The 27871-nt window shown below is 52.8% G+C and overlaps 1 protein-coding gene across 2 annotated transcripts in view; it reads right to left on the bottom strand.

Moving 5' to 3' along the window:
- Positions 1-27871, bottom strand: part of PREX1 (phosphatidylinositol-3,4,5-trisphosphate dependent Rac exchange factor 1) — a 186266-nt gene that overhangs the window by 89900 nt on the left and 68495 nt on the right. For both annotated transcript variants that reach the window (XM_045444305.1, XM_045444306.1), the window contains exons 2-4: positions 16660-16731; positions 11494-11616; positions 4322-4426 (exon numbers count right to left, since the gene is read on the bottom strand). In XM_045444305.1, the coding sequence (XP_045300261.1) occupies positions 4322-4426; positions 11494-11616; positions 16660-16731 (300 nt within the window). The remainder of the gene's footprint in view (positions 1-4321; positions 4427-11493; positions 11617-16659; positions 16732-27871) is intronic.

Below are 27871 nucleotides of genomic sequence, written 5' to 3'. Positions count from 1 at the left end.
TGTGGAGGGAGGGTAACAGGATTTGGAAAGTGCACTGGGTCCCCCACCATGCCCCTCACGGTCCTGTCCCTGGGGCTTACTATGTGCCCAATATATACATGCATGCATGCACGAATGAACGAATGAATGAATGAATGAATGAATGGACAAACGAATGACACAAAGGATGAACAAATTGTCAGCACATCCCACAGTCTCCGCCTCCCTCCACAACACCATGCTGGCAGACTGCAAACGAAACAGGAACTCTCGGGAAAAAGAATTCTCATTCATTCATTCATTCATTTATTCATTCATTCATTCATTCCACAAATTTACACTGTGTGCTTGCTATGTGCTGGGTGCAGTTCCAAGCACGAGGAAACCTGCCCAGCAAAGCAGACAAATTCCCTGCTTATACTGCAGTGAAAATGAGACCAGGGAACATTTACCGTGCACTTACCACGTGCTAGGCTCTGTGCCTCGTGCTCTGCCTCTATGTAAAGTTCATCGTCGCAGCCCCCGCAAAAGCAGGGGTACTACCCCCCCCCCCCGTGACAACTGGCGCAGAAAACTGAAAGAACAGGTCCAAGACTCAGGGGTGCTGCCTTCCAGGGATCTCAAGGGGCCCTCTCCTTGGAGAAGCAAGACCCCAGGGCCCCCAGGGCCCCGGCTCTGACAGGAGCTGCGTGGCCCCCGCGCCTCCCCCAGGCACAGATGGGGGATCGGAGCTGTGGCAGCTGGGAGATGCCAGGCCCCACACTGTTCACACTCGGGCCTTTGTCCTCTGAGCCAGTGCTCAGCACAAGCTGCCCTGGTGATGTCAGCTCCGGGCAGAGAGAGGGGAGCCTGGGGGTAGCGGAGTGCTTTCCAGAAGCCCCCAGGACCTGGCGGGAGAAGGGCCGGCCTTTTGTCCGGGATCAAGGGGTTTTCACATAACTGTCAGAGCTGCCAAACGCACTTCTCCCCCAAACACTCCAAATTCCTGTTTCGCTTTATTTTCATTTAAGAGAAAAAAAAAGAAGCAAACACACACTGAGTTGCCATTCACTATTCCAGCAAGATCACTCCCCAGGCACAATGGGAAGAACTTCGGCGAATTATCTCTCTAAATTCTCCTCCTTCACAGAACCGACTCGGGTGAGTGCATTTACTACATGTATGCTGCAATAAAAAAGCTTTTTATAAACCTCAGATCCCTTCCATTATCCAAATGCTCCTTCATTACCTAGCCCTTTCCCTCCTTCTGATCTCACTTCCTCCATACTCTCCATTCCAGCTATCCTGGCTTCTAGCTATATCTCAAACAGGCTCCTACCTCAGGGCCTTGGGACTTACAATTCCTCTACCTGGAATGCTTTCCTCCCAGATACTCCTTGCCACTCTCTCTTTTTAACTCCCTCAAAACATCCTGTCATCCTTAATGGGGACTATTTCTTCTGGGGGATTTCATACCACATGACAATCACATAAGTTTCTCCTACTAGAATAGCTGCTCCACGAGAGGGAGGACTTTTCTTGCCTTGGTCACTGCTATTCCCCAGCATTTAGCATGAATGAGCAAATGAATACATTACCCCCATTTTACCGACAAGAAAACTGAGTCACAGAATGATGCAGTCGCCATTCTATCTCTCAGCTAGCACACAGCACGTCGTGAGCAGAAAGCCAGAGCCTGTCTATTCGCAACGTCTTAACACTCCATCAGAGACTCAAGACAGCTCTCCTGCCGGTGGCCAAAAGCTGGGAGACACCAGCAAAGAGGGGGAAAGATGACGAGCTTGCTGGCACTCCATGTGTCCTCCCCCTGCCCGATCGGGCCCAGCCCAGCTGTCGCTAGGAAAACGGCAGCCTGGTGTACCAGGAAGACTGCAGGAGAGAGAGGAAGGAAGGAAGGAAAGAAAAAGCGAGGCCCTTCCCTTCCCACACCCTTGCAAACACCATCCTGGCATCTTCCTGCTTCTCAAGACACGGCTGAGCCCAAGAGGACACCCCCAGAAAGAGGGACCCTCAGCCAGGCCTAGATAGAGCCTGGGCAGCGGGGACTGTGGGACTAAGGTCAGCAGGTGGGTCACCGAAACAGGGTCGCGTGTGTGTGGTCTTGTGCTACGTGACTTCATCTCTGCTTTTGGCCCAGACTCTTGAATGAATATAAGTACAAAACTGGAAACGTAAAGGTGCAGGTGGCAGTAACAAACGGCATCGGCCCCGAATGCTAAGGCACTTGACACAAAGGGAAATCCATTGGCCCATCTGCCTTTCCTCAGACGCTCACTGGAACTGGACCACAAGCATCAGGAGCTCACTAGCGAAGGAAACATACATTTTGCATCAAAATTCTGGAAACACTCTGTCAGAGACTGTGCATCAGGGAGAAGTACAGGTAAGAATTTTATCATGCAGTTTGGCTCTCTGGGCGTGTGGTTAACACTCCTTATGCTACGGCCTGTAGCCGCTCTACTCTTGGATGCTCTATTCTCTATGTGCCCTTGGGAAATAAAACAGTACTTGGGGGCGGGAGTGTTGGTCTTTGAATGAGCAGGGGATTTAGAAGTGAAGGATCGAGGGGCGCCTAGGTGGCTCAGTTGGTTAAGTGTCCGACTTTAGCTCAGGTCATGAACTCACAGTCTGTTGAGTTCGAGCCCCACATCGGGCTCTGGGCTGACAGCTCAGAGCCTGGAGCCTGCTTCAGATTCTGTGTCTCCCTTTCTCTCTGCCCCTTCCCTGATTGCGTGCACTCTCTCTTTCTTGCTCTCAAAAATAAATAAACATTTTTAAAAACTAAAAAAAAATAAATAAATAAAAGAAAGATCAGGATTTGAACCCATGAGAACATCAATCACTTTTCACGTAGTCTTAGGAAGTCACTGAAGATTTGAGATTCATCACAATCACCTGTGGCAAAGGCTATGCGGTGCCCCCCAAGGTATTCTTCCACGGCAACATTATTGCCATCTGGGCACACAGCTACATGCCCCAGCCTTCCCTGCAGCTGGGTGTACCCATGTGACTAGGTCCCGGATGTGAGTAGAAGAGATGTGTGCAGCTACGCCTTTAAGAGGAGAAGGGCGGGCCCTCCTTCCCGCCCTTCTGCATCCCACTACCTGGAACGTGGAAGTGGTGAGAAGTCGACATACACCCTGCTGATGAGGGTGCACACTAGGGCACTGGCTCCTGACACAAGGGCCCCTATACCAGCCCCAGACTGTCTATATCCGCACTGTTAACATGAAAGAGAAACATTTATCTTGTTGAAACCGCTGTGATTTGGCATGTCTGCAGAGCAGACAAATGTATATCTTAGTTCATACACAACAGATAGTGGCTGGTAAAGCCCCAAGGAAGTCACAAATGAGAACCTTCATCCACAAGCCAAGCTCTCTGCAACTACAAAGCCTGTAGAGCGAAGGCCATCAAGGATGTCTGGGGTGTGGCCCGACCCATATCTAGTCCCAGCTTACTTCCACAAGCGCAAGCCAAAGCCCTCTCAGGCTCCACCCCACCCTTAGGGCCGGTGGTTTGGGTAGAGTTGACTCTGCCCTCCAGCTCCAGAAGTAGCCAATCAGCAACAACCAACCCCTCCACCTAGAACAACTGGTTCAGGGATAGGGTCTTGAGCCAAGCTGAGCCAATGAGCATCAGACCCAGGATTCTTGCTGTTACTACTGAGCCAAGGGGAGCTCTCTTATCCTAAAGCTGCTCAGTTATCAGAGGTATGAGCACAAAGCTGCTGGAGGCCACGTTGGCAACCCCAAGGAGGCAGCCTCCCTGAGAATGGAACCAAGGCGGGGCAACACAGAACCAAGAAACACGTCCCTGATGACATATTTACACACCTAGATTCTTCAGTGCCTGAAGCCCTCTGGGGTCTTAAACTTCCCAGAAAAGCGAACCCATATATTTTTTTTTTTTTTTTTTTTTTTTGGCTTAAGCCAATTTTAACTGGGCTTTCTTTCACTCATAACTAAATAATCCTAACAATACTGACACCACTCTTTTTAGGATCACGACTTTAGACCAGAAATTGGCAAACTTGGCCCGAGGGCCAAATCTGGCCCTCCGCCTGTTTAGTAAATAAACTTTCCTGGAACACAGCCACGCTCACGCCTTTATATATTATTTATGGTGGCTTCCATGCTACCAGGGCAGAACTGAGTCACTGTGACAGAGAGCGCATGATGCAAAAAGGCAAAAATGTGGCCTTTTCCAGAAAACGTTCAGCGATCCCAGCATCATCCCAGCTGTCATGCCCAGCCGACCCGGGCAGCACAGGTCAGCACGAAGCTCTCTCGTGCCCAGGGATTCGCAAGGCCGAAGCCGAGTGGAAGACAAGTAAACTTACCAAGAGGAAGGCGCGGACAGTGGGGATCTTGTTGAGCTCCACAAGCAGCCGCAGGGCCTTCTCGTGGTTGCTGCAATATTCCTCGTACACGCAGAACTTGTCCTTCTGCAAGACAAGGACAGAGCCTGTGGGAGACAGCCCGTGGCAGGAGAGCAGGTGCTCCGAGATGTGCTGACAGCTGGGCCAGCCTGGGAGGAAGGACTGGCCCAGAGCCTGAGCGACCACACAGCAGGAGGGGTTTCAGGTAAGGTGGCTCCCACTCGCTGCAGGCCTCGCAGCCTCCACTCCTGTCCCCATTCTTCACCCAGCAGCCTGAGTAACCTTTCAGGAAGCAGCACAGCCCAGGGTCAAGTGCACGGACTCAAGCCAGCAGCCTGGGATTGAATCCTGGCTCTGCATTTACAAGCGTGAACCTGGGCAAGGTACCTGACCGCTCTGTGTCTCAGTTTCCTCATCAGTGGAGTTATTAATAGGCCTTAACTCGTGGGGTTGTTATAAGAATTAAATGAGTTAATGGGGCACCTGGGTGGCGCAGTCGGTTAAGCGTCCGACTTCAGCCAGGTCACGATCTCGCGGTCCGTGAGTTCGAGCCCCGCGTCAGGCTCTGGGCTGATGTCTCAGAGCCTGGAGCCTGTTTCCGATTCTGTGTCTCCCTCTCTCTCTGCCCCTCCCCCGTTCATGCTGTCTCTCTCTGTCCCAAAAATAAATAAACGTTGAAAAAAAAAAATTAAAAGAATTAAATGAGTTAAAACATAAGGTTTCAGCATATAGTAGGAGCTCAAGAAGTGTCCACCCTTAGTATTAAAGCACAAGTCAGACTGTGTCACACCCCTGCTTAAAACCCCCCAGTGGTGGGGCACCTGGGTGGCTCAGTCAGTTGTGCATCCAACTTCGGCTCAGGTCATGATCTCACAGTTGATGAGTTTGAGGCCCGAGTCAGGCTCTGTGCTGACAGCTCAGAGCCCGGAGCCTGTTTCAGATTCTGTGTCTCCCTCTCTCTCTGCCCCTCCCCAGCTCATGCTCTGTCTCTCTGTCTCAAACATTTAAAACAAAAATTAAAAAAAAAAAACAAAAACAAAACCCAGTGGTATTCTATTACACTACAAATGAAATCCAACACTTGATTATGAATTTCAAGGGCCAGATACATGACCCTGTCTTTCTCTGACGTCATCTCACTGGCCTTCTATCTACTCCTTGACTTTGCCAGCCTATTCCTACCTCAGGGCCTTTGCACTTGCCATTCCCTCTACCCAGAACACTATGCCCCCAGGCCTGACTACTCTCCAACTCAAATGCCACCTCCTCAAATGCCACCTGGATTACCCTAGCTAAAGCAGCCATCCAGGTATAATCTGGAATTATTCAGATTATTTGTTTATCTGTCTTTTCTGCAGGGTAGTCCGCTCCCTGAAGGCAGTGGACCACATCCATCTTGCTCACTGAGGTATTCCCAGACCCTGGCACAATGCATACAGTAGGCCCCTCGACGAACACTTGCTAAATAACTGAACTTAAACACCCACCACGTGCAATGCCCTGTATGTACGAACGTAAAGAATCTAGATAAAGCTCAGGAATGTGGGGGAGAAAATAGATCCCTGGTCTCTGCCACGTAGCAGCGACAGCCTTGAGGCAAGGGGATACCTCTGTTGACCTCCAAACGCCCCCTAAGCCCCAAGTCGGACTCTTTCCAATCTAGAGGTCATCTGTGGGTCACCAGGTCTGTAACCATCCGTCAGGGCTTCTGGGACCAACAGGAAGCTTTGCACTGAACATTCTTGGTTCCAAAAGGCTCACACAATACTGCTTCCCAGCCCGCCAAACCCTAAACAAGGATGTCCTGGGTAAAGCCGCTGGACAGGAAGGGCTGAAGGGCCTTGACCTTGTACTGGGGGTTGGGCAGGAGACCCCAAGAAGCTGAGGAAGGAAGAGGCGGGTCTACAAAGCAAGTAACTCATCTTGTTTCTAAACAAACCCCCCAGTCATCCTGCCGATGGGCGGCTACAGGAAGCAGAAAACCAGAGAGGAGAGAGGATGGGTTTCAGAATCAGTAAGCCGCCCCCACCCGCCCGGGCTCGCCTCTGGGGGCTCCGTGTGCACCCTCTGAGCAGACGCCCTGAACAGCAAAGGGCCCACAGCCAGAGCCACTGGCCGACACAGAGTGTGTGCTCAGCACTTAGTACACGCCACACGCTACTCTCTTGGAAAGAGGGTAAACCCATTTGGTCCTCGCAGGAACCTGCCAGGTGGTCACTGGATACGCCCCACTCACACGTGGGAAAACCAAGGCCAAGTCCCGAGCCCGGGGTCTCACAGCCTCTCTCAACTCCCCCTTGCTGCCATGAAGCTCCGGGGTCTGACCGAAGATGGGGATGGGAGCGGGAGGCAACAGGGGGACAAAACCCAAGCCACAACACCACAAACAAAGCTCGGACGGGACTGCAGAGAATGATGAAAAAGTTACTCGAGAACCAGACCGCCTGGGTAGGACACCCAGCCCCAGGCTCCCTAAGTAGCGGGTGTGGCCCTGGACAAGCTGCTTCACCTTTTTCCGCCTTGGTTTCCTCATCCACCAAACAGACATGATAACAGCCCCTCACTGCTTGCGCTGCTGGCGGGGTAAATAACTTAATATTTAATATAACTGGGACACGACGAACTCTATATAATATTTCAAAATTCCTCGAAAAGTATTAGCTACAAACACAATGGGCAAACATGAATATTAGAGAAAAACACCAAAACAGACAACGTTAGGATCATCTGGGAGAAACGGCCCTGACGCCTACCTCCAAGGAGCGGCCACAAATGACCTGAAACGTTACAAGACACAAGCCACATGTTCCAAACACTACCACCGATGTCTGCATGCACACGGAAACACACAGAGTCCCCGACCATCTCCCTCACCCAGTGTCTGCAGACGCGCAAGGGCAGGGAAGGGGAAATGGGGACCCCAGCATCCCCGCCCCCGCCCCACACACACACGCTGCCCAAGCAGACTCTTTCCATTTCCACTGGCCTCCAGTGAGCCCGCGGGGCCGTCAAGGCCCGTGGAGACTGGTCAGGAGGTCTGCACCACAGGGGTTCACCCAAGCGAGGACAAAAGATGTGAGGGAGGCCTCTAGACACAGGTGGAGCCAGGCCTCAGCTGCGGACCACGGGGCGGTGGGCTGCAGAGAAGAGAGAAAGGGTCTTTCCGGTTGAAGGTGACAGGAAGTGGCCCGCCTGAGGCCTGCTCCTGCAGAGAAGGCCTGCAGGGCTCTATTACAGGGGGGGGCTGGGCTCTGAATGCAGGCACGTGAAGGACAGCAGGAGGTCCCAACCATATGTAAGGAGCTCTAGCGAGTGGGGGGGCCCCTACTAGTGCTGTTCAGAGGTAAGACACCAGAGCCCCTGAGACCATAGCGGCATCGACCTCAACCTCATACGTGCAATCGCAAGTTCTCCAGCCAAGTTCACGGTCTGGCTTCCCAGGTTGCCAGCTCTGCGGCCTTGAACAAGGCATGTCATGTTTCAGAGCCTCTGCGTTCTTGTCCATAAATTGTAGACAATAACGGCTTCCCCACCAAGAGGCGGTTTGGCAAGATTATCAGGTGCTTAGAATGGTCCAGAGCGAGGACTCACTAAGTCTTGGCTGGTATTAGTGTTGCTGTTATTGAGGCTGCTCTCACTACCATCGTCAGGACCGCGGGCGAACAGGTCTGTGAACAGGGTGGGGCACTGGGTGGGTAGGCTCTGATGGTGACAAGAAGAGACGCGAAGTGGGGAGGAAGGGAGCTGAGTGGGTTCACAGGTTTAGAAAAGGCCGGCAGGGAAAGGCACCAGGCAGAATCCGGGAAATGCAGTAGGCCTTGACCCCAGGTACGTCTCCCTTCTTGGCTGTGCAGTGTCCACCTCCCCCCATCCACCCCTGCCCTGTGAGCCCCGTGGGGGCGGGGCTTGCATCGGCTGGGGTCACTGCTGTAGTGCCAGTGGGGACTGGAGTCGCCAGCAGGGAGCAGGCATCGTGAGGACTTGATGAATGGAGGCAAGGAAGCAGGAGGAATTAAGAGGAGCCCAACAGACCTCAAACCAGCTCCCGCTCCTCTTAGATGACCCTGGTCCACTGCAGCCGCGGCCTCGGCTCTTTGCTGGGACATGCCTGCTTTTACCCACCCGCCACCCATTCCCCCTTGTTCGTTCTGGTCATGGGCCCCAACTTTTCCCCTGGGAACCACCTCCTCCACTGAGCCCACTGAGCCCACTGACCCCACCCCACTCCCAGGCACCGCAAGTGAGCACACGACCCAGGCCAAATCAATCAAAGAGTCCCCTGTCCTGGCAACGGTGGCCATGTGCCCCAAGCTGGGCCAAGGACAGCCCTCAATGACTCATGCTGGAATTACTGTGGAGAGAGGCTCTCTTTGAACTGTCACTGCCGAGCTGGCAGACTGTCAGCCTGAAGCTGCTAAAGGCCACGTCTGCCACCCTGTGAGGCATTCGGCCCCCCACCCCTCGAGAATGAAGCCAACACAGAGGAAATCAGAGCCTAAAGAGAAAGACCGAGTCCTGGAAACACCATATGGGGCCCTGGATCCAGCTATGCCTAAATCCCGCTCACTGGAATATTTCGTTTGTATGAGCCATAAAGTCTTTTTTGTTGGCTTAAGCCTACTTGAATTGGTGTTTTCATCACTCGCAATGAAGACAGTCCTAATAAATGCACGCTCTGAAAGGCGGGAGAAAATGAAAAACTGGACCCAAGCCTGGTGAGGTGACAGGGTCTCCCTGTCCACTTCCATCTGTACCCTGAAAAGACTGGGCCAGAAAGCAGAGGCAGATCTGTTTATTCTCACACGCTAACCCCAATCAAAGAGTGGCACTGGCTGGAACTGGTGAGAAGGAGTCTCAAGCCCCACCCCCGCCCCAGGGAGCCCGAGGCAGAATGCTGTGATTGATTAGCGATGTCTGCCGTGGCTGCAGTGAGGGGAGGCTCCCCTGAGCCCCTCTTCCGCTCTGTCACCCTCTCCTTCAGCTTGTGAAAACGGCAGGGGACCAGGACTTGAGGCTTGGAGAAGTTAAATTTAGCAAATGGAGACACCCCCTCCTCAAAACCAGGCCCGGCTCCATCACTCCCCTGTCCTTGCCTGGAGCCTGATCCCAGCTGTGTCTAAGGGCCCCAGACCCTGCAGATATGGAAATGCTGCTTTTGACGGCTCAGAGCCCAAGTGTTCAATTTCCTCCCAGGGGCCCCACATGGGGCTTTGATTGTTGTGCCAAGAAGAAAGGGACAAGCAGTTGTGCACACACAGATGTGGTGGGCGGGGAGCCTGTGGCTGCGGGGTTGGGATGTGAAGGAGGAGAAGTGGACAGATGCCAGCTGGGACAGCTGGGGGAGAGGGTCGAGCCCCCGGGGAGGCTTCACGGATCGTCAGAGGTGACGGCTGCCGCCCGCAACGGCCCGGCCCGGGAGCCACACTGCCTCCACGGATGCCATCTGCTCCAGGCCACTCGCTTTACACCCAAAAAGACTGAGGCTCAGACGGAGGCTGGCCACGTGGACGCCTCCCCCATCGCAGAGGGAAGCGTGAGATCCCGGTCTGACCTTAGCGAGGGTTTCCCCAACGTATCATCCGCTTATCCACACAGCTACAGGGAGGGGGTGAGAGCCACTCACACCGCACGACCCTGCTACAAACCTGCAATTCTTAGGGGGAGATCTCTATGGGATCTGCCCCCACGGCATCCCTGCACCCCCCCCCCCATCACTGACTCTGCACCGGCCACACCAGCCTGCCTGCCTTCCCCGCCGTGGACACCCGGTCCAGGGCCTCTGCCCTCGCGAGGGTCTCCCTCTGGAACGTCCCGCCCCCCACCCCCACCCCCCCTCCCGCCAAGATCATCCCACTTTACCATGCTTCAGAGGCCTGCCCTGAGGCAGTCGGGGTTGCCAGATAAAACACGGGACACCCAGACGAGAAACACGGGACACCCAGATGAGTCTGAATTTCAGAGGAACAACAAATCATTTCTTACTGGAAGTGTGTCCCAAACAGTGCATGAGACATACTCACACTAAAGAATTATCTTTCATTTGCCAATTTGCTCAGATGTCATGGGTGTTTTTGTTTGCTCCGTCTAGCGATCCTGTCCCTGACTTCCCAATTTCAAGCAACTTCGAGCACAGTCACTCCTCGCACATCTGTATTTTATATCCTTCGTAACCCGGGTCACCATCTGTACTGGCATCCTCCGTTTCTGCAGCCTACGAGCCTCACGGTGGCGACAATAAATCTGTCGTACTTAGGGCGGCATTCCTCAGGGCCAAGTACAGCGCCTGGCACACAGTAGGTGTTTAGGATGTATTTCAGGAAACTTAGCGTGTAAGGTGATGAAAAACACAAGCCCTGGGGCCAAATTACAATGGCTCAAGTCCCGGCTCCAGCATTCCCTGGCCGTGTGAGCCTGAATCATGATCTACCCTCTCTGGGCCTCCGTTCCCCTGTTTGTAAAGTGAGTACGGTAACGATGCACGCTGTCGAAGGTTGTTGTGAAGTTTTAATCAATTAAAATACGTGAAGCACTTAGGACAGCACCTGGCACAAAGAGAACATCTGTGCTAGTTTGCCATCAACTCAGTAGGTGGCGGTCAGGTTTTAGGGTGCCCACCCCCTCCTCCCGCCAACCGTTCTCTCACTACTCCAGGCAACTCGGGAATCCTGCAGGAAGAGACAGACTACTGTGAAAAGCCATCAGCCTCTCCGACCAGCAGCTGAGTGGGAACCCAAGACACCCTCGTGGGTCGGGGGGTGGCCAAGCTGGGACTCACACCCAGGTCTGCCTGGCCCAGGTCCACCCTCTTGGCACTGGTTACCCTGTTGGTCATTCTGCGGCAGAAGGGTCCTGCCAGGCCAGGAGGTCACGGGAACCCCAGGACATGGTCGTTCCACAAGGAGCCCCGAGGAAAAGGGAGCCGCACTCCACATGGCATTGAGGGGAGGGAGAGACAACTAAAAATAGCACTAATCTGCAGGGACCGAACGGCTTCCCCCGTTCCTGTGGGCAGAGGCTGGGCCTGCCTGCCACCTGCCTCTCCGTGTCCCAGACAGGCCTGCAGAGGAGGCTGGGGAAGAAGCCCACTCCCCCAAAGCTACAGGCTCCAACAGGGGCTGGGGCACCGTACTCACGAATTTTAAAAAAACGTTCCCAAGTTCATGCTGAGACTGAGGCTCGGGATGTAAACAATACTCCAAGGCAGCCAAGAAATCCTTGTGAACTTCCAAGATGTCTTCGATGTTCGAGAACAGGATCTGTGAGGAAAAGCGAGGCCCGAGGATAGAGTTAATCAAGGCACAGAGGGAGAGCAAAATCAAGCATAAAAACATGCATAACCCCCAGTGTAGACGAGAATATGATGCAACAGGCACAATGATACACTGCAGCCAGTTTAGCCACTAACGAAAATAACTAAAACAAAATACTGCCGGCATTTATTCATGCCTAATCCTGTGCTACGAGCTTTACATGCATTTACGACATCGAATTTTCTGTGTAACTCCATGAGGCAGAAACTACCGTCATCCCCCATTTATAGACGAAGAACAAGGACCCAAAATAAATTAATATTCTCAAGGTCACGCAGTCCACTAAGCAGCAGAAGGGAGGTTCACACTCAGCATGCAGGGAACTAGATATTAAGACATTCATCACAATTTTCATCATGGTCGACAACCAGCATGTTGGATCAGAAGACTTGATTTTTAAAACGATGAGGGTCCTAGGGGCGCCTGGGTGGCACAGTCGGTTGAGCGTCCGACTTCAGCCAGGTCACGATCTCGCGGTCCGTGAGTTCGAGCCCTGCGTCAGGCTCTGGGCTGACAGCTCAGAGCCTGGAGCCTGTTTCCGATTCTGTGTCTCCCTCTCTCTCTGCCCCTCCCCCGTTCATGCTCTGTCTCTCTCTGTCCCAAAAATAAATAAACGTTGAAAAAACAAAAAAAATTAAAAAAAAAAACAAAAAAAACGATGAGGGTCCTTCCATGCACCCATCATGTGATGTGGCCAAAGAAAATACAATAGGGAAGGATGTTCAAAATATGCATAGGAGCGCCTGTGTGGCTCAGTCAGTTAAGCGTCTGGCTTCAGCTCAGGTCATGATCTCACAGTCCATGAGTTCGAGCCCCACGTCGGGCTCTGTGCCGACAGCTTGGAGCCTGGTGCCTGCTTCCGATTCTGTGTCTCCCTCTCTCTCTGCCCCTCCCCCCACCGCTCTCTCTCAAAAATAAACATTAAAAAAAATATTTTTTCAATATGCTGTCTAAACTTTCACAAACAATACATAAGGCGGCCTTTTCCCCTGAATGAATCTACAGAGTTTGAAATGCACATACAACCTGACCGAGCAATTCTACATTTTAGGGTTTAACTGGCAATCAGTTGTCTCCAACCAGGGACAATTTGGCCCCCCAGGGGACATTTGCCAATGTCTAGGGACATCTGTGGTCATCGCAAACTGTGGGGAAGGGATGTTACCAGCATCTCATAGGTAGAGGCTAGGGATGCTATTAAACACAATACACAGGAAAAGCCCATCACAGCAAAGAATTATGCGGCCCAAAGTGTTAATAATGCCAAGGTGAAGAGCCTCCAGGCCCGGGGCTGGTGGAGAGCCAAGGACACACTGCAGCCTTGTCGGCAATAGCAAAAATCTGGGGGAAAGGCAAATGGCCAAAGGGGAGACTCATCAGATAGCTGGATCAACTGGCCTGATTATAATTAAGTAAATTCTACATACTGAAATACTATGCAGTCTGTAAGAAGAATCTGCAGATCTGTATATACGGACATACAATCCTGAAATGACCCTTAATATATATTGTTAAGTTGGGGGGGGGGTTGGGAGGGGGGAATCATGGTTGCAAACAAGACTCCAGCATGGGCCCGTCTGTGTTTCAAAAGGAAAAAAAAAAAAAGCCATTCCTCCCCAGGGGAACGAAAGCAGAGCCTATCTGAGTGAAGAGTCAAGCTGGTCACTGCAGGGACCTCTGGGAAGGAGAACTAGGAATTAAGAAGACTTTCATCTACTTAAGGTTCTTTTGAACTGCATAAATCCTCTTTCCCTTTTAAAAAAAAAAAAAAAAAAAAAGAGGTGAGGGTGGCTCAGTTGGTTGAGCGTCTGACTTCAGCTCAGGTCATGATCTTGCAGTTTATGAGTTCGAGCCCCGCGTCAGGCTCTGTGCTGACAGCTCACAGCCTGGAGCCGGCTTTGGATTCTCTGTCTCCCCTCTCTCTGCCCCTCCCCTGCTCATGCTCTGTCTCTCTCTCCCTCTCTCTCTCTCTCTCTCTCTCTCTCTGTGTCAAAAATAAATAAACATTAAACATTTTTTTTTTGAAAAGAGGTACATTTTTTTTTTATTTAATTTTGAAGAAGGTCCTCAGATGTTTCAAAAACTAAAGCACAGTAAAATGAATCCAGCGAGAAGTCCCTCCTCCCACCCATCCTACTGGGGCCCACAGCAGGGGTAACCAGTGTTACGACTGGTTTGTGGTTCCCTCTGGGGTTTTTATTCATTCATTCAGCAAATACTGACTGACTGAGCACCTACTGTGTGCCAGGCACTGTTAGAGGCCCTCGGGGATACGGCAGGGAACAGACATGTGCCTGCCTTCATGGAGGTGACATTCTAATGGAAGGGGACAGGCAACAAACAAAGAACCAAAACAAGTGTTTTTTTTTTAATGTTTTGTTTTGTTTTGTTTTGTTTTGTTTTGTTTTGTTTTGTTTTGTTTTTCAGAGAGAGAGACAGCATGAGCGGAGGAAGGGCAAAGAGAGCGGAGACAAAGGATCTGAAGGGGGCTCTGTGGTGACAGCAGAAAGCCTAACGAGGGGCTCAAACTCACGAACCGTGAGATCATGACCTGAGCAGAAGTCGGATGCTTACCGTCCAGGGGGTACCTGGGTGGCTCAGTTGGTTAAGCGTCCAACTCCTTTTTTTTTTTCTAATGTTTATTTATTTTTGAGAGAGAGAGAAACAGAGTGTGAGTGGGGGAGGGGCAGAGAGAGAGGGAGACACAGAATCTGAAACAGGCTCCAGGCTCTGAGCTGTCAGCAAGGAGCCTGACGCGGGGCTCGAACTCACGGACCGCAAGATCGTAACCTGAGCCAAAGTGGCCGTCCAACTGAGCCACCCAAGCACCCCAAGCGTCCAACTCTTGATCTCAGCTCAGGTCTTGATCTCAGAGTCTTGAGTTCAAGCTCTACATTGGGCTCCATGCTGGGCATGAAGCCTATTTAAAAAACAAAACAAAACAAAAAAACAGAGTTTTCTAGGGGGTAAGAAGCACTAAAGACAAAAGGAAAACAGGAAGACAGTCCCAGGGGGGGACAGAGGGCCATGGACAGCCCTGCTGAGAAGGTGACAGGTGAGTCCAGACCTCAAGGAATGAAGACCAAGCCCATGGACCTTTGGAATGTACCAGAAAGTCTACAGAGGGAGATGGCCTGAGGGTGGGCAGGGAAGGCTGGGCTGGAGACCATTCCTCAGTCTCTGCCCTTCCTCCTCCGCCTAGCCGTGGAGGACACACTCATCATGTGAGGTGGCTGGAAGAATCACCTGCACTATTTGGTTATTTTTCTCCCTCCCCCCTTGTCCAGTGCACAGGGTTGGATCCGCTTACGTTGAGGACAGATAGGATAGATACAGATCATACTATGTACTACACTCAGCTCAAGGGATGGCTGTAAATTTCAAAATGAACATCTGTCTCCCGAGTGTGTACCCAAAAGAAATGACAGCCTGTGTGGTCATAAAAGCCCGAAACTGGAAATAACTCAAATATCCATCCACAGGGCAACGGATGGTAAATTATGGGACACTCGCACTATGGATTACTACCCAGCAATGAAAAAGACATGGGCAAACCTCACACACGTAACAGTGAGAAAAGATACCAGACGTGAAAAAGCTCGCTTTTGTATAAAAGTGCAAAACTAATCAATAACTGGGGCACCTGGTTCAGGTCATGATCTCACAGTTTGTAAGTTCTAGCCCCAAGTCGGGCTCAGTGCTGTCAGGCTGGAGCCTGCTTGGGATTCTCGCTCCCTGTCTCTCTCCGCCCCTCCCCCACTCACACTCTTCTCTCTCTGTCTCAAAAATAAATAAAACATTAAAACAAAAACTAATCGAGGGGCGCCCGGGAGGCTCAGTCGGTTAAGCGTCCGACTTCGGCTCAGGTCATGATCTCACGGTTCGTGGGTTTGAGCCCCGCGTCGGGCTCTGTGCTGACAGCTCGGGGCCTGGAGCCTGCTTCGGATTCTGTGTCTCCCTCTCTCTCTGCCCCTCCCCTGCTCATGCTCTGTCTCTCTCTCTCAAAACTGAATAAATAAATAAATAAAAAAATTTAAAAAAGACAAAACTAAGCGACGGTTACTGGCAGGGGGACACAGGAGCCTGCTGGGGCAGGAAATGCTCTGTCTTCATTTGGATCATGGTTACATAGACGTGTTCATACGTGAAACTGCATCACGTCCGACAGAGGATGCACCCTTACTGCATGTGAGTTATATACCTCACAAAAAAAGTAATCTTTTAAAGACTGAAATAAGTTACAATTTAAAATTATCATAATTTTTGAATCGCAATAAAGAAACAGACTGTGATAAATACATGTGATAAACAAACAGCAGGTCCTCAGTAAATATTTGCTGAATGAAGGAGTGAATAAATGAATGAACGCATGCATGCATCAAATGCCGAAATCCCAGCACCATCGGGGACCCTGAACGTCTCTTTGCATCTAAAGCCTCGGCTTTTTACCCGAAACACTGAGCTCAGAATTATCAACTGCAAGGCTGCTGTCCAGACTAGCCGGCACATGTGGGGAGAACATCCTGTCTGACCAAGTCCCTCACGTGCTACCCAGGTCGGCCACCTCTGACACCCACCCCACGCTGTCTCCCCTCTCCCCCGGACCAGGACCCTGGAGCCCCAAGAACTAAAGGCAGCCTCCCAGAGGGTGAGGTCACACGGGAAAGCCAGGCCTGGCGAGTGCGGGGGCCTCTGCCATGCACACAGAGGGCCTATTGACGTCCTCCCGAAACTCCCCACAGCCACAGCCAAGACGAAGGCCGGACCCAATTGCTCAACCGCTCTGCCTCGACACTCAATGCCCGGTGCAGGGGCACGGGCCAGGGCCGCCGAGAGGGCAGCTGGAGGGGCCAGGCTCCCAGGGGCACTCGGGAAGGGATTTTCCGCTGGCTCCACGCCAGGAGGCCTGGCACAGAGAAGACTGGAAGACAGGATGGCCGTGGTGAGCAAGGCACACAGCGGCAGAGGGGCTGGCCCAGCGATCCCCACCTTGACGTTCTCTTCCGTGAGGCCCTTCTCCACGGAGTCTGCCACGTTCTGCCGGATGCGATGCAGGAATGCCTGGGGGAAGAGAAGCAGGGAGAGGTGAGCACCCAGGCCTCTGATCTCCCCGGGCTGGCCTGAAAGGAGGGTGACACGTTCAAACGTCACCTAGGACACGGGAGGTACCACGGTCCAGGAACTTGGGTGGGGAGTAAGGAAAAGCCTCCCCGGCTTCTGCATTAAAAAACACACAGGAACATCCCTCAGCCCCCATTCGGTCCACAAACGTTTACTGAGCATCTCGCACACCAGGCCCTGTGCAGACGCACCCGCAAAGCCTGCCCTCAGGGAGACGCGCCCCCATCTGCTTCCTTACCCATCACTCTCCCTCTAAAACTATAATTCATTTCCCTTTCTCTTTTTCCCCCTTTCTCAAAAATTTAACTTCCAGGGGCTCCTGGGTGGCTCAGTCAGTTACGCCTCTGACTCTTGATTTCGGCTCAGGTCACGATCTCACAGGTTCATGAATTCGAGCCCCACGTCGGGCTCTGCACTCACAGTGTGGAGCCTGCTTGGGATTCTCTCTCTCCCCCCCCCTCTCTCTCTCTCTGCCCCTCCTACTGTCTCCCTCTCTTTCTCTCTCTCTCTCTCTCTGTCAAAATAAATAAACTTAAAAAAAATTTAACTTCTAAATCATAACACATTCACATGGTTCGAGAGTCGAAAATATAAAAAGTCAAAAATACGACAAGTCTCTTCTCCTACACACTGAGCCCTAAGGCATCGCGTTCCTCCCCATCCCCCGCAAGGGAACCACAACTACAAGTGTCTTCCATAACCTTCCAGAGAATCTTTATGCAAAAGCAACAAACACAAATACTCACAGATACACACACACGTACATGTATTCTTTTTTTTTTTTTAACGTTTATTTATTTCTGAGAGACAGAGAGACAGAGCGTGAGCGGGGGAGGGGCAGAGAGAGAGGGAGACACAGAATCCGAAGCAGGCTCCAGGCTCCGAGCTGTCAGCACAGAGCCGGATACGGGGCTCGAACTCACAGACCGCGAGATCATGACCTGAGCCGAAGTCGGAGGCTCAACCGACTGAGCCACCCAGGCGCCCCACACATACACGTATTCTGACTTTTCTCTTTTCACACCAAAACACAGCAGCATCCCTAGGACGTGCTGCACCTGCTTTTCCACTTAGTGCTGTCCAGAGATCCTTCATATCCCCACACGGACAGCATCCTCTCTGCCCGGAACCCTGATGTTTGGACGGAGCACAGCCATTCTGCCACTTTTCTCAGGGGCTCAGAATAGAGAAATCACTTCTCTCCCCTGTGATGTGACAGACGACGAAGGCAGGGGAGCGTCGGGGACGGTGGGGAGCTGGCAAGCACGTCCCATCGGAGGGGACGGCCGCGTCTCCCTTCCAAGCGTGGTCAGGTGGGAAGGCGGCGGGCCCAGCACCGCCAGGTGTTCTGGGATCTGTTTTCAACAGAAGCCAGAAAGTAAGATTTTTAAGGCAAAGTCTCTCCGTTTTTAAATCTTGGCAAAATATCGGTGGCTTCCGTGGGGAACCGGGTTTTAGGAGTCAAACGTGAAAGTGGGGGCACCAGAACGGAGGGGCACAGCCATGCCGGTGAGAAATGACGGCAGCCTGGCCCCGGTGTGGGTGGGGTGGCGGGGGACGGACCTGAAGGAGGGGCGGGGGGTGGCCGACACACCCAGTCCCCTCACGGCAAACTCTGCCTGGTCGGCCCCACTCTGGGACTTGGACCCAGGCTGACCCGGCAACAGCCATGTGACATCCCCTGAGGAAATGACTTCACGGTGCTGTCACGGCCACAGGGCCACGATGAGCTGGGGTGGCCTGCCAGCTGCCCTTCCTGCCACAGGCCTGGGTGACGGCACCGTGTCCCCACCGCAGAAGCCGGCTGCGGGTTAATCAAGAGTGCCTGTCGCGTGACCATGCTTGCCCGGGGAGGGCTCCGAGCGGCGGGAGACGGAAGGGACACCCAGGATAGAGGACAGCAGGGGCAGGCAGGCACAGGGGAGGCTGGCCTTCCACAGACGGCTGTGAGACCCGTTTCCATCACCCGAGGGACATCAGTGGCTGTCGCAGGGCCCTGGCCACCGGCAGGCTCGGGTCTCCCGGGAGGTGGTGCACTGGTGGCTCACACAGCCGGTCACGGAGAGGAAAGTCGGGGACACACAGCAAGGCAGCCTCACCCGGTCCTCCCAGCACGTTTACATCCCCAGCCTGGACTCCCCCGAAGACTGGACGGCTCGGCCTGGGTGCCTGGGGGCGTCCGGAACCTAATTCCCGAGCCCCCCTCCAAACTCACACCACCTAAGCTCTCCTCCCAGCCTGATCAACAGCACCTGTGCCTACCAAGGGCTCCAGTGAAAACCCCCCAATTGTCCCAGTCACCCTCGACCCCTCTCTTTCCCTGGGACCCCCCCCCCACCTTCTGTCCATCGGCAAATGCCTTCAGCTTCACCTTCAACAGGCACTAAAAAATCCAACGTCTTCTCCCCACATCCATCACCTCCTCCCTGTTCCCCCTCACTGTCCCCAAAGTCCTTTCTCCACACACGGCCAGAGGGATCCTATTAAATAGGTAAATCAGATGTCAATCCGCAGCTTAAAATTCTCCCTGGCTTCCCGCTACACTTTAAAACAAATGTCCTGGGGCGCCTGGGTGGCGCAGTTGGTTGGGCGTCCGACTTCAGCCAGGTCACGATCTCGCGGTCCGTGAGTTCGAGCCCCGCGTCAGGCTCTGGGCTGATGGCTCAGAGCCTGGAGCCTGTTTCCAATTCTGTGTCTCCCTCTCTCTCTGCCCCTCCCCCATTCATGCTCTGTCTCTCTCTGTCCCAAAAATAAATAAACGTTGAAAAACAAAATTTTTTTTAAACAAATGTCCTGGGGCGCCTGGGTGGCTCAGTCGGTTGAGCGTCCGACTTCAGCTCAGGTCACGATCTCGCGATCCGTGAGTTTGAGCCCCGCGTCGGGCTCTGGGCTGATGGCTCGGAGCCTGGAGCCTGCTTCCGATTCTGTGTCTCCCTCTCTCTCTGCCCCTCCCCCGTTCATGCTCTGTCTCTCTCTGTCTCAAAAATTAATAAACGTTAAAAAAAAATTTTTAAACAAATGTCCTTCCGCAGCCCATAAAGCCCCCATGATCTTGTCCTAGTTAATCTCTCTGACCACACCCTCCAGCACTCCATCACCTCACACCTAGATAATCTTCAGCCCCACTACCATTCTGTTTGTTCCCCCCGCCAGAAGACATTCCTGCCTCAGGACCTTTGCACATACAGTTCCTGCTACCAGGATCTTCTCTCGAGCTCTGCCATGGGCCAGCTCCTTCTCATCCATCAGGCCTTAGGCCAAATGTCACCTCCTCTAAGAAGCCCTCCTGTCTTCATACACTTCCCACCTTTCCATCTTACATTAAAAGCCCATTTGACAGATGAAAAGAGTGAGGTGAGGTCATCTACACCAGCTCCTAAGGCAAGGGCCAAGATCAGAAAGGACTATGGCTGGGATGAAACCTTTACCGCAATCCAACAATGGAGGTCAGGCTGGAAACTGACAGTTTGGGTTTAAACCTTCCTGCCGGGAGTACTGATGCATAGGGGCACTTGTACCCCAATGTTTATAGCAGCACTCTCAACAATAGCCAAATTATGGAAACAGCCTAATTGTCCATCAGTTGATAAATGGATAAAGAAGTTGTGGTTTATATACACAATGGAGTACTACGTGGCAATGAGAAAGAACGAAATATGGCCCTTTGTAGCAACGTGGATGGAACTGGAGAGTGTGATGCTAAGTGAAATAAGCCATACAGAGAAAGACACATACCATATGGTTTTACTCTTAGGTGGATCCTGAGAAACTTAACAGAAACCCATGGGGGAGGGGAAGGAAAAAAAAAAGAGGTTAGAGTGGAAGAGAGCCGAAGCATAAGAGACTCTTAAAAACTGAGAACAAACTGAGGGTTGATGGGGGGTGGGAGGGAGGGGAGGGTGGGTGATGGGTATTGAGGAGGGCACCTTTTGGGATGAGCCCTGGGTGTTGTATGGAAACCAATTTGACAATAAATTTCATATATTGAAAAAAAAAAAAAAAAAAAACCTTCCTGCCGTGTAACCTCAGGAAAATGCATTACCCTCTCTGAGTCTCAGTTTACTACTGGGGATCATAGCAATACTGTCCTACCTTTTAGAATATAATAGGATTAAGTGAGCTGCCCTCAGGGAGCTTGCCTCTCTCTCTCTCTCTCTCTCTCTCTCTTTTTTAATTTAATGTTTACTTATTTTGAGAGAGAGGGAGACACAGAGCACGAGCAGGGGAGGGGCGGAGAAAGAGGGAGACACAGAATCCCAAGCAGGCTCCAGGCTCTGAGCTGTCAGCACAGAGCCCGACGTGGGGCTCAGACTCTCGAGCGGTGAGATCATGACCTGAGCCGAAGTCGGATACTCAACCCACTGAGCCACCCAGGTGCCCCGGGAGCTTGCCTCTCTTGACCCAGCTGTATCTCAGGGGCTGAGAGGAGTACCTGGCACACAGCAAGCACTCAAAAATCAAAGGAAGGGATGGAGTGTGTCTGACACACAGCAGGAGCCTCAACTCGAGCCACTTGGTAGCCTGTTAGAAGCCTGTTGGCCTTCCCTTTTAAAGGACACAGGGACAGGGGACAGGAGCTCCTAGGGGATATTTCAGCAGGGCAACGCCGCTGCTGGGAAGGCCAGCCTCCAGCCTCCTGAGACTGGAGGGAGACAAAGGCATGCTGGCCCAGCACAGCCGGAGGACAGCAGGAAGCTGGGAGCGCTGGCCTAGATCGGGCTTCCTGTCCTGGTTTCTTAGCACAAGCAAAGCCACCACCATTGTGCTGGGACAATGAGAGGCTTGGGCCACCCACAGAGTTGCCGCAAACAGGCCCGTGTGAGGGGCACAATGGGCAGCTGGTGACCCGGAAAGAATGGGTGGGCAGGGGCTCCGGGCCCAGCCCTTGCTGCCCAAGGCACGATCGGCTTTTCCAGGCCGTGCCAATGCCCTCTGTGGCAGGCTGGGTGGTTGCAGGGGACCCTCGGGGGCGACTCCTTGTCCAAGCCTCGACAGTTCTGGAAATGCAGCCGAAAGCAGCCATGTCTTGGGAACCTCCCTTAGGGACAAGGCCATTCTCAGGATTCCCAGGGTGGCCTGAGCCTCTGCTCTGGCCCCGCGACCTTTGTCCATGCTACACCCATGCCACACTGCTGCCCGGGCCCCTGCCCCCACGTCTAATCAAACACCCCTCTGCTTTTTTGATGACGATGACGATGACGATGATGGTATCTAGAGGATGTAGAAAAAGACCGGAGAAAAATACTAACCAACAGCCACAAACCCAGATTTGGCACATCTTAGCATTATCCCAAACTTCCTTTAGGCCTTTTTTTTTTTTTTTTTTAACGTTTATTTATTTTTGAGACAGAGAGAGACAGAGCATGAGCGGGGAAGGAGCAGAGAGAGGGGGAGACGCAGAATCCGCAGCAGGCTCCAGGCTCTGAGCCATTAGCCCAGAGCCCGACGTGGGGCTCAAACTCACAAACCGTGAGATCATGACCTGAGCCAAAGTCAGACGCTTAACCGGCTGAGCCACCCAGGCGCCCCAGTGCACTCTTTAAAGTAATAACACATCTCCACATGAAAATGGAAAGAATCTATTAAATGAGTTAATATTATGAACAGTATTTGTTGCATGGCAAATAGTATTATCTGTTATCATCAATAACAGTTTTAGAAGGTGTAGGTGTAAGTATCAGATCTAGAGTGAAGTTGAGCTACCTATGATAAAATCCATCGATGCTGAAAAATCCCATTGGTGCTGTATATGTTTCATCACTGACTTTTCAAATTACATCGTCAGGGTGCCAGGGTGGCTAAGTCAATTACGTGTCTGACTCTTTTTTTTTTTTTTTTTTTATAATTTTTTTTTTTAGCGTTTATTTATTTTTGAGACAGAGAGAGACAGAGCATGAACGGGGGAGGGGCAGAGAGAGAGGGCGACACAGAATCCGAAGCAGGCTCCAGGCTCTGAGCTGTCAGCACAGAGCCCGACGCGGGGCTCAAACTCACGGGCCGCGAGATCACGACCTGAGCTGAAGTCGGACGCTCAACCGACCGAGCCGCTCAGGCGCCCCTCTTTAAGCCATTTCCTAAAAGAAATGCATCAAGTCTGGGAAAGGGGCAGGCTGGCAAGGGGCACGAGGGAGCCCTGGGAGGTGCTAGAAAGGTTCTACTTCTTGATCTGAAAGGTGGCTTCACAGGCCAACACGTGTACACGAAGCCGCATCGGCGTGTCCTCAACATTCGTGCGCCGTATTCGTGTGCCGTGTGAGTATCACACACGAAGCGGGAAGAGATGAAGCATCACAGAGAGAGGTGAGCCACTGTGCGCCTGCCCTCGCCGCCAGGCACCGCCCCGCCCCCGTCCTGGATCCGGGCTCCTCATTCCCTCGCGTGCCCCCTGCCCGCCGACCACGCACACGTGGACGGACGAGCCATGGAGAACAGGGCTCTGCGTGCGTTTACGGCATTTCCATAAAGGACGTGCTTGCAGCAACTTGCTCTCCCCACGTCACATCTTCCGCGCTCATCCACGCGGAGACGGGCGCCTGGCAGCACCTGCCGTCCGGACCCCACCCACATCCCTGGGTCCTCGCCCCCGGGGCGCACGGCGGCACCTCCTCTAGCTGCCAGCACCCGCGTCTCGTAGCCCGAGGGCCCTCTCTCTGGCGCAGGGCAGGCCCGAGCTGTCGTGCAGAGACGGATGAGGAAACCGAGGCACGAGGTCCAGGCCACCTCCCCGGCGGCCCCCAGGGGCAACCTCCTTGGTGGCACAGCTTTCCTGGCCACATTCCCTCCCCTCCCGCAATCCCTCACTTGGCTGTGGTGGCTCCTCAATGCTCTCTCCAAGTAAACTCTTCGCCCTGGATTCCGCCGCTGGGTCTGCTTCTGGAGCCCCCCCCCACCCCCCCCACGAAGGCCTCACGTTGTTCATTTTGTCGCTGAGCACTTAAAGTGATAGGGGCCGCTATGCCGCACCGGGGTGGCTCAGCGGGTTGGGCGTCCGACTTCGGCTCAGGTCGTGATCTCGCGGTCCGTGGGTTCGAGCCCCGCGTTGGACTCTGTGCTGACGGCTTGGAGCCTGGAGCCTGCTTCGGATTCTGTGTCTCCCTCTCTCTCTGCCCCTCCCTCTGCTCGCACTCCATCTCTCTCTCTCTCTCTCTCTCAAAATAAACGAACTTTAATAGTAAAAGACAAAATGTTTTTAATGACAGGACCTGCTATCATGAGGCAGAAGTCGGAGACGCCAGATGTCCTTCCATGTCCTTCCCGTAAACAATGCTCCAATGAACAGGTCCACGGGGCCCAGGTGTTCCAGACCCTCCAGGTGTTTACCCAGGTGTGGAAAGGCTGGCCAGAAGTCAGACATGCCCCACGTCTCTCCAACGCGACTGCACCCACATCCGCTCCAACCAGCAGATGAGAGTCCCCCCAGCTCCACACCCAGAACGAGGTCCACGTGCTCCCATTCTTTCGTGCCACAAACGTGCTGAGACCCACACAGTCCCATCATAAGTTCATTTCGGGCCCCACCAGCGGCTTTCGAGGCAGGCCTTTTGGTCCCATTCTACAGATGAGAAAAACGAAGGCGCAGAGGATGAGTAAGCTCACAGAGGTCATCTAGCCAGAAGTCAACAGGGCCGAACCTGAGCCCAGGACTTGCTACTCAGAGGGGACCAGAGAGACTGCTCACCAGGCCCAAGTGCCTCCGTGGCCCCCAGAGCTCGGGGCTGAGCGGGAAGACACAGCATGATTGACTAGTGACGTCTGCCACAGCTGTGGAAATGGCCGGGGTGGCGGGGCTGTGTGTTTGCCCTCTCCAGCAAGCTCCCACTGAACCGAGGAAACCGGGCAGCAGGAGAGATGCTGGTCTGAGGTCCAACAAAAAGCTGCTGATAAAACACAGATCAGAACCAGGTGTCCTGATGCCGGGCCGGCCTTGCCCCTGCCCCACCTGGCCTTAGAGCAGCGGCTCCCGACTCAGAAGTGATTCTGCCCTCCAGAAGAGATGACAACGTCTGCAGGTTTCTGGGGTTGTCACAAGTGGGGATGGGAGCGCTCTGGGCACGGATCAATCCTACACCGCCCAGGACGGGCGCCACAGGGATGGATGTGGCCCCAAACACCAGGAGTGCCGAGGACCACAGACCCTGCCTTAGAAGAGGCTCTTACTAAAACCCAGAAAGGCAAGACGCTGTAGGATGAGGGTTCCTCCCACCCCCTCACTCAGCTGCTGGGAACTGGTCTCCTTTTGTCCCTTGAATGCCCGCCTAGCGCCTGTCTGCGTCCAGGCCTCTGTGGTGGCTGCTCTCTGCCTAAGGAGCTTTCTTCCCAGTCAGTCAACTAGCAAGGGAGCCCCCCCCCCCCCGCCCGCCGCCCTCAGAGAGGTCTCCTCTTAGACCTGTAGAAAGGAGGGGCTCGCCACACTCCCTGAACCCGGCCACCCTTCCCCGAACCCATCACTGTTGGCTGTGGTCTTGTCGATGGGGTTACGTATGGACCTCACTGTCTGGGTATCATCTTTCACGCAGAGCGTGAGCGGACTCAGGGCCAGAGGCGGTTTCATTCACCGCTGTCTCCTTAGCACATAGCAGGTGCTCAAGAAGGTGTGGAGGAAAGGCGGGAGACAGGGAGAGAAACTGCGGAAGTGGGTCCGGAAGAGGCTCCAGAAGTAACCGGTACAGAATTGGGAGTATTTCAATAAAAACAGCAGTAATAATCATAACAATATATTTGCTATTTTTTATTCTTATCATCCCTTACAACTTTGGGCCCTATTACGTGCCAGGTCCTGCGCTAAGTGTTTGAATCCTCCAGCAATCGTAGGAGGTAAGTGCTATTATTACTGTGCCCATTTTACAGAGGAGGGAAACTGAGGCCGAGGGCAACAAAGAGCTTATCCAGAGCCACACAGCTGGCAAGTAGCAGAGCCGGGCCTCAAACCCACGCAGTGTGGGCTGGCGATGAATCCCAGCACATATCATCAGGGAGTAACTACAGACAACAAACCACAGAAGCACAAAACAGGTAGCAGCTGCCCCTCGGGTGCCTCTGGGGAGCTGCCGTCTGTCTGCAACCTGCAGCCACAGCCCGGGGAGGATAAATCTCTCCCTGGAGATATAAAGGACAGAAAGAGGCCTCCAAGTCGCTCTCTGAGACTGATGCCAGCAATCTGATCAGAGAGGGGAGGGGGCCCGGCTGCCCCCAGGGACAGCCCTGCCTTGGCCAGGGTGACCTCACCAGACATATGGTGAAACGTGAGAGGGCCAGGGGACCTGCCAGAAGTGCGGGCAGGTGGGGGGTGGGGCAGCCCCCGGGCTATAGCAGGGACAGAGGAGAGGGGGACCCACCCCCCCCACATGATCTGGGTGGCCAGGGTCCAGGGAAGCGGGGTGTCGCAGAAGAGCAGGGCCTTGACTCCAAGCAATGGTAATAAAACAGTAATAACAACGGAGGAGTGGGGGTTGCCTGGCCTGCTCCAAGCAGCCCCACACAGGCCAGAGTCTGGGGACACCCCTCAAATGCCCACCGATTTCTTCCAATGCCCAAATCCTGTGCTCCATCCATTCAAGTTCTGGGCATTTATGAAAAATGAATCTCACACATGACATTGAGATTTAACTTGAGTAGCTGATTTAGAATTCTATCACTTGGGGTTTTAGTTAAATAAATTGTCCATCTCAACAAAGGACGACCATGCTAGAAATGGTTTTCAGAAGTCCGTTTAATGGGAGGGATAAAGGCTATTGATGTAACCCTACCTGTGCGGGAAGAGGGGGCCAAGTTACAGAATACATAAAATACAATCTCATTTTCAGTTACATAAATCGTCTCTACATAAGCATAGACAAAAGCAGCGTGGAAGGGAAGGCCCTAAACTGTGTGAGAATATGGCCAAGATTACTAACTGTCCTCTAATATCTGGTCTCTCCTTTTCCTTTAGAAATACAATTCAAGATTTTAGTCAAATACTGTATTTCCCAGCTTCCCTTACCACTAGGGACTAAGTTTGGACTAGTAGGCTAGAAGTGGGTGTATTATGTATAACATCTTGATGGTATCCTTGGGGATGAGAAGGACAGGCAGGGATTCTTTTCTATTTCTCCTTCCTACTGATCGGAGAGCCAATGTGATGCCTGGGGGTCAAGCAGCCACGTTGTACCATGAAGCAAAAACCGTACTAAAGAAAATGGAGTAGCAACAGAGAAGCTCATGTCCCTAACGACAGAGGAGCCAATGTATGTGCCCTGGGCTGCCTATAACTCAGTAAGGAAGAAACTTCCATCTCATCTAAGGCACTCTTATTTGGGTTTTACCGCTGGCCGTGGAACTTAATTCTGAGAGTGGAATTATAACTGATTTTAATTTTCTTCTTTCATTTCTGTTTCTTTCCCAATTTCCAAAATGAGCATGCTAATTTCAAATCAAGTCATTCTGTAACACAAACGTATGTTTTTTCTTTTCTTTTTTCCTTTATTTGGGGGGGTGGGGGTGGGCAGGAGAGGCTGCTAACAAACCAGGCCCTCTTGCCTACCCAAATGATCACTTCTTCAACATCGAGGAGGCTAGTCTGCATTCTCCTCTTGGAGGGCATGTGCCTCCACACGGACAGGGCAGTGCCTGCCGGCCGAGAGCAGGGGCCAAGCAAATATGACATGAGAAGGCTTTCCTTCTTCAGTGGGGCCTCTGAGCTGCCCACCCTCCTTCTCTGTGTTGACTCTAGAAACCACAAGGCACCCCGGGAAGGTGCCCATCTCAGCCGGCCCCCTGTGAGCTGGCCTGGGGAGCCTAGGGTGGAACACGAGACCTTGCCCCACCCGCAGCCCCTGCTACCACCCAGGTTTCTCAGCAAGCACCCCCTTTCATGGGGCTCATGCCAGAAGCAGAAAGCCACTGGCCAGAACCATTTTCCCAAAACACCCACGTTTCGGATCTGAGACATTATCTTCAAGGAAGGTTACATATTCAATCACAGATCTACCGGACAGAATTGAGAGACAATAACATCCTTTTACAGCTTTACACTTACCCCTCTGTGTCACATCTCATACAGCACCTTATGAATTACACATATGTATTTAAAATTCACATCACT

This window comes from Leopardus geoffroyi, chromosome A3 (genome assembly GCF_018350155.1).
Source record: "Leopardus geoffroyi isolate Oge1 chromosome A3, O.geoffroyi_Oge1_pat1.0, whole genome shotgun sequence".
Taxonomy (NCBI): domain Eukaryota; kingdom Metazoa; phylum Chordata; class Mammalia; order Carnivora; family Felidae; genus Leopardus; species Leopardus geoffroyi.
The sequence above is the reverse complement of the archived record's forward strand: the minus strand, read 5'-3'. Positions and strand labels throughout refer to the sequence as shown.